Consider the following 16,437-nt stretch of genomic DNA (forward strand, 5'->3'; position numbering starts at 1 on the left):
CATCCTTTTCTTCCAGGAGACCTTTGGACAAATGTCTCTTTTTTCTAGGCTCATTATCACCATGATTTTTAGCTGTTCCCTGGAAGCTGTTTTGAGAACAGAACAAGAGCAGCCCAGAAGGGATGAAACCAGCACTCAGCACAGACAAATCCACGGTCTGATCAACCCTGAAATTATTCCTAGGGACAGGCTCTTTTTTTCTGGGTTGCTTTAGGCTTAGGATTTCTGGCAAAGCAGGAAGAATAGGCCCACGTGTATTTCTTCCCAACAAATCAGCCTTGCATCTCCCTTCAATGAAAATGAAAACAGAAAATATCCAAGGAAAAAAGGTAGAAAACAAAAAGTGATGCAGTGCATTGGTGCCAAAAGAAAATCGATAACTTCTTAAAAACAGCCACTTCACCATCACAACCAGAAGTTGTTTCTTCCTCTATAATTTCCTTACCCAAAGGGGAAGAGTAACTAAATATCTTCTCCAGGTCTCAATTGTGTTTCTCTGCAGGCAGACAAGCCTTTGCATTAGACAGTGTCCTTGGAGGCTTCCTCTGGCTACAACTTTCCAAGTGGAATTTCACTCATAAACCCTCTAGTCAGCCAGCTCCTATGGAAAAGACCCACTTTTCAGAATAAAGCAGTCCTTAAAAGACTGGTGTGCACACCTCAAAGAAAGCCCCTTACACTTTAATAATGACAGCACAACCATGAGATTTCTGCAGAACTTGGGTTGATAAAGTCAGAGGGAATATGACAAGCCACAGTGTTCGTTAAGAGAGAGGAACATTTCCCATGTGTAAGAAGTCAAGCTCTCAGCTGCTAGTGACTCAATGAGCTCAGGCTGCTAAGTGCTAGCCCAGAAAATACTCTGTCACTAAAGAGACTCTTCTGAGAGCCAAAAGTCAGCCTTAGGCTTCTTTTGTGGCCATGAGAACTGTCATAAGTTAAGACACATTCTAACTCTGTCTTCTTCATTCACTGAATAAGAGCATGTCCTTCCCCTAAGAACCTATATGGTCATTTGCTCAATGGAAACTTGGTAAACAAAAAATGAAAAAAAAGAACAACAACAACAATGATGTGTATGAAATGACTGACTAATGTGGCTAACGCGGAAAGATGGGTAGTATGCAGGCTTTGCTTTGATTGGAACAGCATCTGAGATGAAGCCTGAGGACAGGCTCAGTGAGGAAGCTGCTATGAGTTTTACTTTGTGAAAACAAATTAGTAGCAGCTTGCACTTATTGAACATTTATTATAGATCAGGCATAGTGCTAAGCACTTTCCATGCATTAACTCAGGCAACCCTCATGACCACCCCTGGAAGTGTTCTAAATTTACCAACGACAAAATAAGGGTGAGTAGTTAATACGGGTTAGACAGGATTCAGCCCAAGCCGTGCGTCACCAGTGCTGGTTCTTTTACACAATGATCTACCACTTTCGAAAAACAGTGGTGCCTCTTCCCTTTGAGGGACCCCACTTTTGAATGTGCTCATGGTCACAGTGTGCTAAGAAGGGATGAGCATTTATATAACATTCTTAAAGGTTAAACACATTCGAAATAAAGAAAATACCATGTAACATAAAGACCTCTTAATTTAAAATGATTGACTCAATTCTCTCAAAAAAAAATTTTTTTTTTTCTGGATTTTAGACTGCAATTCTCACTGTGGGGAATTGAATAGCTTCACTGAGATAAAATAATGATACTTCTCCACTGCATCCCTTCCATAAAATATAGCAGCAGTGGTAGCAGCCATAGAAAGATAAGAGCTGGATCACCAGAAAACCCGGAGGTTTGTTTTTTGTGTTTGCTTTACCTGCTATAGAGGAGGCACTGTTGGCTATTGATCACTTTATCAGCTTTGTATCTCCGGAGGTCTTCACATGCGTCCTTGATGGCAGTGATAGCCAGGATGATACAAACTGGAATCATGCTCACCTCAGGCTGGAAAGCGTTGACCACGGGAACAAAATTCAGAACCACAATGCCCACAAAATAGAGATTGGCAAACCGGTGTAGCTGTTCAAAAAGGTTCTTGGGTATAAAGGACAGCATGGTATACTTGCTGGTCTTAATTTGATTCCCACAATAATGTCTATTGGGGTTCTCTTTGCTGGGCCATTCTTCAAAGGGCAGGTTGGAGACCACCACTCGTTTCTTGTCTTCTTTCCTTTTTTGCCTTTTCCTCCCTTCTTTCCTCATGTCTGCTCAATTCTCTCTCTTTAATTCTCATAGCATGGCACTTAACTTCTTGGTAAAAAAGTTTTCTCCTTGATCAATTCCTTTGTTCAGCTGCCAGAGAGTCATGTCTTTGACATCTTTCAATTGCCTTTTCTGCTGAAAATTTCTTTCTCTTCTTTCAAAAAGAAAATTAAAAATGAAAGTGTACAAACATTATATGACAAGGAAAGAGCTTGCAGAGAACAGGTGTGTTCCCTGCCAGACCACTTCCTTCCACTTGTCTGAAAACTCCACCTGTTGGAATGTAGACGTCATACCCAGAGGTATCTTCCTTTTCCACCCCCTGGCAGCCAAGAACAGGTGAGCTAACACTGGGTCCTAAAACCTACCTGATTAAGTTCTAGTAGCAAGGGTTTTCAGCTAAGAACATAGGGTGCTTTAAAAATGGCAAACACATTCCTATTTGGGAGATATTGCCTGACACCCTCCAAAGAGCTTGAACTTAGTCTCCTGAGGTGATCAGGTCAATTCTAGGTTTCTAATTCCTAAGCCTTCAACCCTAGCCTTTATATAGGACATGCTTGTGTTTAATAATATGAGTGTTTGCACAAATTACATCAAGGTTTCTCAACTTCAGCACTATTGACATTTTGGGCTGGATAATGCTTCATTTGGAAAGGCCTGTGCATTGAAAAATGCTTAGCAGCATTTCTGGCCTCTACTCACCAGATACTAGTAACACTCTTTCTCCCATATAACAAGTAAAAATGTCTCCTGAAATTTCCAAATGCCCCGTGTGGTGCAAAATTGCCCCAGTTAAGATTCACCAAATTAGGTGGGAGGATAGTAGAGGAAAAGTTCCAAGAAATAAGCCCCTCTACCAAAATACCTATTGAACTCATACGAACTGTCTGAATCAACTATTTTGAAACTCTGCAATCTAGAGGATCAAGGTGCAACATCCAGGGAAGAGCGGAAGGAAGAAGCTGACAAATTGTGGTCAATACTGGGGAATTCCTGAGGCTACTAGCAAGCCCAAGTTTAGGGAAAGAAGCAGGCTCCGTGGTGCAGCACAGTACCAGGCTGCAACCTCTGGGAATTATTTACATAGGAAATTGAGACAGCAAGGGACCAGCTGCAGAGCCTGCCAGGACATGACATCCAGGGGGAGTCTTCCTGGTAATGGGGGAGATGACTGCCAGGGATAAGCCTGGCTCTGGCACTGTGGGATCAACTATGCCTTCCTGACCAAAAGGGGGAAAAGAAATGTAACAAAATAAGGTACCAGTGGCTAAGAGAGTTCAAATATAGCTGAGGGGCTATTCTGGAGGCTACTGTTATGCAAGCTTCAGCTAGATATTGCTAATTACCATGGTTTGCCAACCCCCAACCAAAAAGCATTACTGTTAACCTAAAGAACACTTAGGACTCTATCAGAGATTCTACAAAAGTCTCACATACGAAGATCACTTTCCAGAAACCTACAACCTCCAAATGGGTTCCTAGGCCAGATAAGTCCTGAAACCCAGTGGGACCAGTCTCTCCAGAACACCAGCTAGTTCCATCCCCCATCCCATATTATTGACAATGCTTTCCCTCATGAAAAAGTTACAATGGGTAGAGCCCAAACGTCCCTAAAATTTGGGAGAAGGATCAGGGGAAAAGGAGGAGTATAACAGAGGAGATAGGATTTAACAAATGGGTATGTCTACTAAATCATTATATTGATATTTCTTTTAGTCTCTTGGAACAGCTAGAAAGAAAAACCTAAAATTGTGGAACTGTAACCCAGACCAAATTCAGAAATCTGTTCTATAACTACTTGTTACACGTACTTTGAAATTTATTGCTTTTTTGTATATATGTTATATTTCACAATAAAAATGTTTTTTTAATTTTGAACTTTTTTTGATTGTATAGTATGACGTATATATATAGCAAAGAAATAAAAGAGCAGTGGTTTTCAAAGCACTCTTCAGCAAGTAGTTATGGGACAGATCCCAGAGTTTGTCATGGGCTACTATATGATCCTATCATATTTTTCCTTCTAGCTACTCCAGAATATAGGACGCTAGAAGGCTGACATATTTTTTTATCATCACAATAGACTTTTTCTCCTTCTTTTCTTTTGTGAAAAATAACATACATACAAAAAAGCTATAAATTTCAAAATGCAGCACTACAATTAGCTGTAGAACATATTTCAGAGTTTAACATAGGTTACAGGTTCACAATTTTAGGTTTTTATTTCTAGCTGCTCTAAAATACTGGAGACTAAAAGAGATATCAGTTTAATGATTCAGCATTCATATTCATTTGTTAAATCGTATCTTCTCTATATAACTCTATCACCTTTGAGCTTTCCATATCTCTCTTTAGGGGTGTTTGGGCTATGGTAATTCTAAAGTTTTCATATTGGAATGGTCTGTCACTAGTTTGGGGTAGGGAGATGGAACTATCTGATGTTCTGGAGAGGCTGGGCTAGGTTTCAGGACTTATCTGGACCAGGGACCCATCTGGAGGTTGTAGGTTTCTGGAAAGTTACTCTAGCACATGAAACCCTGTGGAATCTTATATATTGCCCTAGGCGTTCTTTAGGATTGACTGGAATGGTTCTGGTTGGGGGTTGGCAGGTTATGATAGGCAGCAAGGTCTAACTGAAGTTTGCATAAGAGCAACCTCCAGAGTAACCTTAAACTCTATTTGAACTCTCTCTCTACTACTGATACTTTATAAATGACACTTCCTTCCCCCTCTTTTGGTCAGGATGGAATTGTTGATTCACAGTCTTGATTCATCCCTGGGAGTCATCTCCCATGTTGCCAGGGAGACTTTCACCCCTGGATGCCATGTCCTACGTAGGGGGAGGGCAATGATTTCACTTGCAGAGTTGGGGTTAGAGAGACTGAGGCCACATCTGAGAAACAAAAGAAGTTCTCCAGAAGTAACTCTTAGGTATTCCTATAGGTAGTCTAAGCTTCTGTGCTACCTACGTAAACTTCACAAGAGTAAGCCTCATGATGGAGAGCATGGCTATTGATTTGGGTATTCCTAGATTTTGACACAGAATCAGGGTCTGATATTCCCTGATGGTAGGGTTAATAGTTCCATATTCTTTTTCCCCTCCCTCAGGGGGCTTTGCCAATACTTTTTGATTATCTGCTTAATATTCTCTAGGACGTATACAGGCATTACAATAATCTGTACAGGATTAAAGGAACTCTTTCTTATTCTGGGCTTCCTGTGTTTCACTTATTCAAATGAGCTATACAGATAGGTTGAATTAGATTATGCACTACAGAAAATTTCAGTTCCGGACCAAATAAACCTTTCTTCCATTGGTCTTAAAGAATATGTGTGGTTCTGAAATATAGACACTGTCTTCCTTACCCCTACGTTCTGAATTACTTTAACCCCAACCTGTAAGTAAGTAAGTATTCTTACGTCTAAATATCAGGTTATATATATAGAACAGCCTCTCAAAATCCAGAAATAATAATTACCATTCCAGACTTAATGTGTCTGCTCTAAAAGTTTACAATCTAGGCTCCTGTTTTCTTATGAGTATTTTCTAAAGGTGACTATACCATTCTTGTGCTTTTGTTTCTGGCTTATTTTCTCTCGCCAAGTGTCCCACACATTCATTCACATCATTGCATGCCTCACAACTTCGTCCCTTTTTGTAGCAGTACAACCTTCATTCACAAGTATACAACATCGTTCGCCATTCTACTTCTCTGTCAATGCATCCTTCAGCCACCTGCATTCACTGGGCATCAGGTAGAGGGCCCAAAGTCCACAACCCATTAACATTCAATTTTAGATCATTTCATTGTTCCCAAGAGAAAGAAAACCAATAAACACACCCTCACCAAACAGGAAATCTAAACCTCCTCTTAACTCTTGTCCCTCCCCCCATTATTTGTCTCTGCTGTTGCTGTGGTAGTGCTGACGGTTTCCTTTTGAACATAGCTCATAGCATGCAATAGCAGTTTTCCCCCTGTACTCTGGACTTAAACACTCTTTTACTAGATCTATATCTTTGAAGTAATTCTTGCGAGAATGAATTCATATTTCTAGGGTTAATCAGTGGGATATGAGGTCTATACAATCCCTTCCAATCTTGTTCATCTTCAATATGGTAATATTACTTATAGACCTACTAGAGAACCACCTTCACTCCTATCAATTTCCTTACATTGGAGTTCAACTTCATTAGCAAACAGTTTACCCATCTCTAGCTTCTATGTATCTCTAAGTCCCCCGTATTCTGTATTATAAGCCTCCTTGATTATACCTTTATGCTGGTCATAAAAGTGGAATCATACATTATCCATCCTTTTGTGTCTGACTAGTTTCACTCAGCATTATGTCCTCAAAGCTCATCTATCTTGTCCTGTGCTTCAGGATATTATTTTGTATTACTGCTGCATAATATTCCATCGTATGTATATACCACATTTTGTTGATCCACTCATCTGTTGATGGGCATTTGGTTTGTTTCCATCTTTTGGCGATTGTGAATAATGTTATTATGAACATTGGTGTATAAATGTCTGTTTGTGTCATTGCTTTCAGCTCTTCTGGGAATATATCGAGTAGTGCTATTGTTTGGTCATAGGGCAACTCGATATTTAGTTTCCTAAGGAACCGCTGAAGAGTCTTCCATAGTGGCTACACCATTATATGTTCCCACCACAATGCATAAGTGTCCCAGATTCTCCACATCCTCTCCAACATTTACAGCTTACTGTTTGTTTAATAGCAGCCATTCTTATAGGTGTGAGGTGGTATCTCATTGTAGTCTTGATCTGCATTTCCCTTATACCCAGTGAAAATGAGCATCTCTTCATGTGCTTTTGAGCCATCTGTATTTTCTCTTCAGAAAAATGCCTATGCATATATTTAGCCCATTTTATAATTGGGTTGTTTGTTCTTCTGTTGTTGAGTTGTATGGTTTCTTTGTATATACAAAAAGTCAAACCTTTGTCCAATATGTGATTTCCAAATATTTTCTCCCATTAAGTTGGTTGCCTCTTCACCTTTTTGACTAAGTCTTTTGAGGTACAGAAGCATTTGATTTTGAGGAGTTCCCATTTATCTATTTTTTGTTTTGTTGCTTGTGCTTTGGGTGTAAAGTTTAGGAAGCTACCTCCAATACTAGGTCTTGAAGATGTTTCCCTACATTTTCGTCTAGAAGCTTTATAGTGCTAGTTCTTATATTTAGGTGTTTGATCCACTTTGAGTTCATTTTTGTGTAGGGTGTAAGATAGGTGTCCTCTTTTATTTTTTTTGACTATTGATATCTACCTCTTCCATGCCCAATTATTGAAAACACTATTTTATCCCAGTTCAGAGGATTTGGGGGCCTGTCAAATATCAGTTGACCATAGATTTAGTGGTCTATTTCTGCACTGTCAATTCAATTTCACTGGTCAATGCTTCCATTTTTGTGCCAGTACCATGCTCTTTTGACCACTGTGGCTTTATAATAGATTTTAGAGCATCAGGGATGCTTTTAGCTATTTGGGGTCTCTTTCCTTTCCAGATGAATTTGGCAATTAGCTTTCCCAAATCTTTGAAATAGGTTGTTGGAATTTTGATTGGTACAGTGTTGAATCTGTAGATCAATTTGGGGAGAATTGATATCTTAGCCTTCCTATCCGTGAGCAGAGAATGTCTTACCACCTATTTAGATCTGCTTTGAATCCTTTTAGCAATGTTATATAGTTTTCTGTGTACAAGCCCTTTACATCCCTAGTTAAGTTCATTCTGAAGAACTTGATTCTTTTAGTTGCTATTTTGAATGGAATTTTTTCCATAAGTGACTCCTCAACTGGGTCATTGCTTCTGTGTAGAAATGTTACTGATTTTTGCACATTAATTTTATATTCCACCACACTTTGCTGTTAGACTTCTAAAGATCTTCCAAGCATAGGATCATATCATCTGCAAATAATGAGCACTTTACTTCTTCCTTTCCAGTTTGGATGACTCTTATTTCTTTGTCCTGCCTGATTGCTCTAGTTAGAACTTCTAGCACAATGCTGAATAATAGTGGTGACAGTGGGCATGTTTGTCTTGTACCTGATCTTAGGGGGAAAGATTTCAGTCTCTCTCCTTTGAGTATGCTGTTGGTTATTGTTTTTTTCATATATTCCCTTCATCATATTGAGGTAGTTACCTTTGATTCTTACTTTTGGAGTGTCTTTATCAGAAAAGGGCGCTGAATTTTGTCAAATGCCTTTCCAGCCTCAATTGAGATGATCATGTAATTTTTCCCTTTAGATTTGTTAATGTGCTGTATTACATTAATTGATTTTCTTGCATTGAACCATCCTTGCATGCCTGGTATAAACCCCACTTGGCCATAGTGTATAACTCTTTTAATGTGTTGTTGGATTCAATCTGCTAATATTTCATTGAGAATTTTTGCATCTATGTTCGTTTGGGAGATTGGCCTGTAGTTTTCCTTTCTTATAGCATCTTTACCCAGTTTTGGTGTTAGGTAGAGTTCCTTTTTCCTCATTTTTTTTGGAAAAGTTTGAGCAGGATTGATGTTAGTTCTTTTTGGAATGTTTGATAAAATTCCCCTGTGAAGCCATCTGACCCTGGGCATTTCTTTGTAGGAAGATTTTTGATGACTGATTGAATCTCTTTATTTGTGATTGGTTTGTTGAGATCTTCTATTTCTTCCTGAGTCAGTGTAGCTTGTTTTTATGTCTCCAGGAATTTGTCCATTTCATCTAAGTTGTGTAGTTTGTTGGTGTATAATTGTTCATAGTATCCTCTTATGATTTTTTGTATTTCTTCAGGGTCTGTGGTAATTCACCTGTTCTCATTTCTAATTTTGTTTATTTGCATCCTTTCTCTTTTTCTTTATCCGTCTTTCTAGTGGTCCATCAATTTTATTGATTTTTCTCAAAGAACCAACTTTTGGTTTTATTGATTCTTTCTATTGTTCTTTTGTTCTCCCACTCATTTATCTCTGCTTTAATCTTTGTTATTTTCTCTTCTGTTATTTGCTTTGGGGTTAGTTTGCTGTTCTTTCTCAAGTTCTGCCAGGTGTACTGTCAAGTCCTCAGTTTTTCTCTTTCTTGTTTTTTAATATAGTCATTTAAGGCAATAAATTTCCCTCCCAGCACAGCCTTTGCTGCATCCTATAAGTTCTGACGAGTTGTATTCTCATTTTCATTTATCTCTAGATAGCCACTGATTTCTCTAGCAATTTCTTCTTTGACCCACTGGTTGTTTAGGAGTGTGTTATTTAATCTCCATATATTTGTGAAAGTTTTCATTCTTTGGTGGTTACTGAGATCCAGCTGCATCCCATTGTGATAAGAGAAAGTGCTTTGAATAATTTCAATGTTTTTAAATTTATAAAGACCTGTTTTGTGCCCCAGCATATGATCCTTCCTGGAGAATGTTCTGTGAGCACTAGAGAAGAATGTATATCCTTGTGCTTTGGGGTGCAATGACCTATATATGTCTGTTAGGGCTAATTCATTAATCAAGTTATTTAACTTCTCTATTTCCTTGTTGAACTTCTGTCTGGTTGTTCTATCTATAGAGTACAGTGGTGTATTGAAGTCTCTTACTATTATTGTTGAAACATTTATCACTCCCTTCAGTTTTGCCAATATCTGTCTCATGAACTTTGGAGCTTCATGATTGGGAACCTAAACATTTATTATTATTATATCTTCTTGATGAATTGATCCTTTAATTAGTATATAGTGTCCTTCTTTGTCTCTTATAATGTCTTTACATTTAGTCTATTTTGTCCATAATTAATATAGCTACTCCTGCTTTCTTTTGATTACAGCTTGCATGGACAATCTTTTTCCATCCTTTCACTTTCAATCTATTTGTATCCTTGTGCTAAGATGAGTCTCTTGTCAGCAGCATATAGCTGGATATGTTTCTAAATCCATTCCGCCAATCAGTGTCTTTTAATTGGTAGGTTTAGTCCAATAACATTCAAACTTATTACTGAAAAGGCATTTCTTGATTCCACCATCTTCTTTTTAATTTTATTTGTCAATCTATATATTCTTTTCCCTCTGTCTCTTTGTATTCTTTAAATTACCCTCAGTGGTATTCTACAATTCTGTGCTCTCCTCCAGACCTTCCTCTCCTGTCTTTTTTTTTTTTAAAGCCAGCAGAACTCCTTTTAATATTTCTTGTAGGCCGGTCTCTTGTTGACAAATTCTTTTAGGACTTCTTTGTCTATGAAACTTTAATCTCTCCCTCAATTTTGAAGGACAATTTGGCTGGGTACAGAATTCTTGGCTGGAAGTCTTTCTCTTTCATGATCTTGTATGTATCAAATCACTGCTTTCTTGCTTCCAGGGCACTAACTGAATAGTCTGAACTCAGTCTTATTTGGTTTCCCTTGGATGTAGTAGACTGTTTTTCTCTTGCCTCTTTCAGTATTTTCTGCTTCTCTTCAACATTTGACAGACTGATTAGTATATGCCTTGGGGAAGGCCTATTTGGATATATTCTGTTTGGTGTTCATTGGGCTTCTTTGACTTGCATATTTATGTCCTTTATGAGGGTTGGGAAAATTTCCCTTATTATATCCTCAACTACTCTTTCTAGCCCTTTACTTCTCTCTTCTCCTTCTGGGACACCAATGATTCTCATATTTGTGCACTTTGTTTTGTCTATCATTTTCCTGAGATCCAATTCAATTCCAACTTCATCTTTTTTGCCATTTGCTGTTTTGAATCTTCAAAGTCAGTTATCCCATCCTCTATATCACTTATTCTTTCTTCTGTCTCTTCTAATCTGGTGTTGTGTGCCTCTAGTATGTTTTTTATTAGGTCAACAGAGTCTTTAATCTCTGTGATATCTGCTATTTTTCTATTTATTCATTCAAATTCCTCTTTATGCTCTTCTACTGTCTTCTTAATCTCCTTTATGTTATTTCCCATCCCACTTACCTTATTAACTAGAGTTGTACGAACATCTTTGATTAGTTGTTCCAATGCCTGTGTCTCCTCTGGTTTTTAATTTGGTCGTTAGACAGGGTTATATCTGTCTGCACTGTGATATGCTTAGTGATCTTCTGCTGTCTTTGTAGCATGTAAATATCTTGATTGATTTACTTTGAGAGTTGATTTCTTTCAGTAGTCTAAGACCTTGTGTTTGTGGGATCGTTATACAGCAGGCAGCAGGGTACAGGATGGGGCACTCAGTGCGGTGATTTGTTTCAGGACAGGTATAGGCACATGTTGGGGATGTTACTCTGCTGCTTGTGAATGTGGGCACCCAGTGGCCAGGGAGGATGTAGCTGTGCAGATGCATAGGTCTTGGGGGCATAACCCTGGTGTGCACTGGTGTAAGGCATGTGACCCTTGTGAGCATGCATAGAGCTGTGGCAGTAGGTCAGCCTTATACCTTCATGGATTGGGGACAGATATAGCCTGGCTGCACAGGTCAGCACTTTCTCAGAGCTGGGAAGTGAGGCTGAGGACTGTGAGCATGCATGGTTCTAGGACTGCTGTAAAGTGCGGTTCCCAGAGCTGAATGACATGATTGGGTGTCTGTGCAAATGCAGGGGCCTAGGAGTGCTGTAAACAGATGTGCAGAGCTCAGGGCAGGGGGCAGGGTGAAGCTGTGTGATGCTGTGGGCAGGAGGGCAAGAGTAGTCTACGTATGGAGGTTAGTGACCACAGTCTTTCTGCACTGGCCGCAACTTGCAGGGAACAGGGAGGGAGAGGTGGTGCTCCAGAGTGGAGCAGGAGAGGGGGTTGGGCTGTACTTGGGGTGGGGGTGGGGGGCAGGTAGGTGCACTGGGGACTGGTGGGGTGGGGGTGCCTGGAGCACGGGGAATGGGAGCAGGTGATGGGGTTCAGGTGCGTGGGGTGTGGGTAAGTCACCAGTCACAGGGCTGTGCTGGTGAGGGTAGTGTGCCCAAGGAACCTGGCCTGGCTTACTTCCTAGTCCTTGGCCCCTGTCTGTTGTGGGCTCTGCATCTCTGCACCAGGCTCCAGCTTTCTGCCTCTCAGTTCCTCATTCTCTGCAACCAGCGCTGCCCCATGTGGTGCAGAAGGTTCTCCCAGGTCAGCCGTGCTCCTGAATCACTGCTTCAGTCACCCTCTTGTCCCTTCTCTAATCTTTCTGTGGAGCAGGGCTAATCTCGAACTACTCTAGTCAGCCATCTTCCTGGAAGTTCCCCATGATAAACATGTTTTTAAAAAAAGAATCACCAAATTAAATGAGTTTAAGAAAATATGTGAAGAGAGTCTCTTTAAAATTCTGATGAGTTTGCATAACCTGTGTGGTGGTTTAAAAGGATATATGCCCCCTAGAAAAGCCATGTTTTAATCAAAATCCCATTTCACAAAGGTAGAATAATCCCTATTCAATACTATATCTTTGAAATTGTAGTCAGATCATCTCCCTGGGTTATGTGATTTACTCAAGAGTGGTTGTTAAGCTGGATTAGGTGACGACATGTCTCCACCCATTTGGGTGGGTCTTGATTAGTGAATGGAGTCCTATAAAAGAGAAAACATTTTGGAGAATGAAAGAGATTCAGAGAGAGCAGAAAATGCTGCAGCACCATGAGGCAGAGATTTCATCAGTCAGCGCTTTGGAGACGAAGAAGGAAAACGCCTCCTGGGGAGCTTCTTGAAACAGGAAGCCAGGAGAAGAAGCAAGCAGGTGATGCCATGTTTGCCATGTGCCCTTCCAGATGAGAGAGGAACCCTGACCGTGTTCATCATGTGCTTCTCCATATGAGAGAGAAACTCTGACTGTGTTCGCTGTGTGCCTTTCCACGAGAGAGAGAAACCCTGAACTTCATCGGCCTTCTTAAACCAAGGTATCTTTCCCTAGATGCCTTAGATTGGATATTTCTATAGACTTGTTTAATTGGGACATTTTCTCAGCCTTAGAACTGTAAACTAACAACTTATTAAATTCCCCTTTTTAAAAGCCATTCTGATTCTGGTATATTGCATTCCAGTAGCTAGCAAACTAGAACAACCTGTTTACAAGAGAAAAAAACAGAGGAATGACTTCCCTTACCTTTCATATATTTTGATGTTGGAGCAATTTATCTCTCTATCAAAGCAATATCTCCTAAAGTCTTCCATGCCATCCTTGACCATGATGATGAATAAGACAATGGCCAATGGTAACATGGTGATTTCCCTGTGGAAGACTTCCATGGAAGGCATCCAGTTCAGAATCGCCAGGAACAGGAAATAGAGGTTGGCCCATCTGGAAGAGATACACAACATGTGAGTAAAAAGGAAAATATACTTGTGGTAGTTAGGTTCAGGTGTCAACTTGGCCAAGTGAAGTTGCCTAGCTCTGCATGTGAAGCTCATCTATTGCTGATTACATCTGCAGTCAGCTAGGAGGCATGCCTGCTACAATGAAGGATGTTTGATTTAATTGGCTGGAAGCTTAAATGAGAGAGCTCAGCATAGCACAGCCCAAGCAGCTCAGCATACCTCATCTCAGCACTCACAGCTCAGCCTGGGCCTTTGGAGATGCAGAAAGGAATCGCCCTGGGGAAAGCTGTTGGAACCCAGAGGCCTGAAGAGAAGGCCAGCAGAGATTGCCCTGTGCCTTCCCACATAAGAAAGAACCTCAGCTGAAAGTTAACTGCCTTTCCTGTGGAGATCTATACAATTTTAACTAAATAAATCCCCTTTTATTAAATGCCAATCCATCTCTGGTGTGTTGCATCTGGCAGCTTGGCAGCCTAGAATATTGTCTAGTTTCTTCCCCTAGGTTGGCCCTTACCAATTAAAATGACATTCTCTGTTAATGTTACTTAAAACATTGTATATGGTAAGGCTTTGAAGCTAAACCAATCTAGACGCAGACTCTGGCCCTATGATTTACTAGTTGTATGACCTTCCTGAGCTTTAGTTTCCTGTTGTGTAAAATGAGGGTAATACTACATACTTTAACCAGCTCTTATAAGTATCACATCAGATACTATTTGTAAGGTACACTGAAGAGCATCTGGAACATACTAGTTACTCAATAAATGGTAGCTTATAATAATACTTGTAAATACTGAAGTATATATTTTGCTTTAAAATTTAAAAATGATACCTCATATCAAGAGAGTAGCTTGAGTTTTTCAAGTTTCCCAAGTGCATCTTGCTCCCTCTTGCCACAGTGCCTTTGCACATGCAGGTCTGACTACAGGAATATTCACCTGGCTCCCTTCCCTGATTTCCATTTGCCCCTTTTAACCCAGTTAATGCCTTCCCTTCCCTCAGTTCACACTTCAATCATTACTTCCTCAGGGAAACCCTCCCTGACTTCCTTAGTTAGGCTAGATTTATATTTAATCACTCTAATAGCACAATGTACCTCTGCTTGGAAGCATCTATCTGAATTATAATCTCACACCAATTCATATAATTAAAAAATTAATGCCTGTCTCTTTCACTAGGTAATAAATACAACAAGGACAGTGCCTTTGTCTTATTTTCCCCATGTATCTTCAGCACTCAACACACAGCCTGACAGAGAGTAGAGTCCAATAAATATTTTTGAGGGAATGAATGAGCAAATAAATAGCACAGTCTTCTTAAGGTGCATGGGTGATGGACCATGCTACTTCATATGGATATTAAATAAAAGGTGGTCCCAAAGGGCAGCATCTCTGAGTTTGTCTAAGTGGCAGACGCTTGGCTGAAGTGTGAATTGTTCAGGACAAGTGATTTTATACCTGTGAAACTGCTCAAAGAGATTCTGGGGCAGGAAGGTGAAGAGGGTATATTTGGTTGTGCAGATTCTGTTGCTAGGGTATCTCCTGGAGACTTTCTCCCAATCTCGGTGGAATGTACTGTTGTTGGGGAGCACGACCCGCTGCTGCTTCAGGTTATAGCTCTGCCCTCCTCTCTCTGGTGAGAGCAGTGGGGTAACTTCTGATGGAGTCTGGGAGAAGCCATCTCTGACTCGCCATTGCCACCGATGCCAAGACGAGTCCACTGAGACGGCCATTTCTGGCTTCAGGCTGAGACTGGGAAACAAACACATTAAGTTGCTATGGGCAGGAGAAACATGTGGCACATCAGTGCATTCACCACCCACCCACTAGATACTGAGATATATGTAGGAAGAGTAAGTTCACTCCTTGTATCTCATGTGTTCTAGGATGAGAGACATCAAACCAATTATATAATAATTTAAACAATATACAACTAAAATGTGGTAAGTGCCATAAAAACGTGCAATGGGGTGGGGGCGAGGGGTGTTTATGACCTCACTGGGGCTCTCATGGAAAAGCAAAAGTAGGTCTTGGTGGGCTCTGATGCTGGAAGTCAGAATTCTAGCTCTGATTCATAACTATGCTGAACTCCCCATTCACCTTGCTGATCAGTGTAAAATGGGGAAAACTATTCTTCTCCCTCTATGTTATACATAGGATTTTTGTGAGAAGCATATTAGACAATACAAGAAAGTACATTGCAATGAGTTTTAAAACAAAGAGAAAGTCTTGTTTTTCTCCAACGACTTAAATTCTCTTACCTACATTCTCTGACTAAAATTTTCAGGTAGTGACGGTATTTCATAGAAACTCATTTGTGGTCAGCACCTCAAATGAGAGTGGCAGGTGCAATAAAAGAGAGTCTTTTTTTGACTCTGAAAGATTCTTTCCCAGAAAATTTGGGCCCAAGGTGCCAGAGCTGTATTGACTGTTGTTGGTTGTTTTTTTTTTTTCGGATCCACTGGGCTGTGGGGGATCCCTCCCTCCTTCCCCACTCCATTTGGTATTTCTGAAACTGAGCATGCGGTCAGAAGAGATGATCTTTCTAGATCTTTCTAGATGGCAGAGGAACGCTGCTTTAACTAAAATATTCAAGTTGCTGAACTCCTTTAATGGTACCAACAATCAAGCTGTTAAATTTCCGTTTTGGCCATATTTTGCTTAAAAACCCAGGAGGATATTAGTCATGGATCCTTTCCGAAAAGTTAGAAGTTGCACATAATGGTGTTTCCCACTTAGTAGGTTCACTGGACAATTTTCTTTTGAATAAATGGATGAGTGCATGTCAGCTATTATTAATCTAACAATGAACAACCTAGGTTGTCATTGTAAATATGCTCCACTAGGAAAATACTTCCATGTCTAGTTTAAATGGTAATATTTTACCTTCCTGATGCCCATATGACCTGACCCTTATCATAATTCTCCTCATGGCTTTAACCAATCCAAACGATTTTCAATCCACAGACCCCCAAGCCTGCAGGGAATTCTTCAGAGTTGGAGTG

General features: G+C 40.1%; 1 protein-coding gene across 2 annotated transcripts in view; it reads right to left on the bottom strand.

Moving 5' to 3' along the window:
* ATP10B (ATPase phospholipid transporting 10B (putative)) overlaps window positions 1-16,437 on the bottom strand; it is a 304,465-nt gene that overhangs the window by 98,919 nt on the left and 189,109 nt on the right. The window contains exons 4-5 of one of the 2 annotated variants that reach the window (XM_077137580.1): window positions 14,891-15,184; window positions 13,222-13,416 (exon numbers count right to left, since the gene is read on the bottom strand). In XM_077137580.1, coding sequence (XP_076993695.1) covers window positions 13,222-13,416; window positions 14,891-15,165 — 470 coding nt within the window. In that variant the 5' untranslated portion in view covers window positions 15,166-15,184. Of the gene's footprint in view, window positions 1-1,816; window positions 2,448-13,221; window positions 13,417-14,890; window positions 15,185-16,437 lie in introns of those variants that run through there. The other variant, XM_077137581.1, reaches the window with a different exon arrangement.

The sequence above is a fragment of the Tamandua tetradactyla genome, chromosome 20, assembly GCF_023851605.1.
Source record: "Tamandua tetradactyla isolate mTamTet1 chromosome 20, mTamTet1.pri, whole genome shotgun sequence".
NCBI classification, from domain to species: Eukaryota; Metazoa; Chordata; class Mammalia; order Pilosa; family Myrmecophagidae; genus Tamandua; species Tamandua tetradactyla.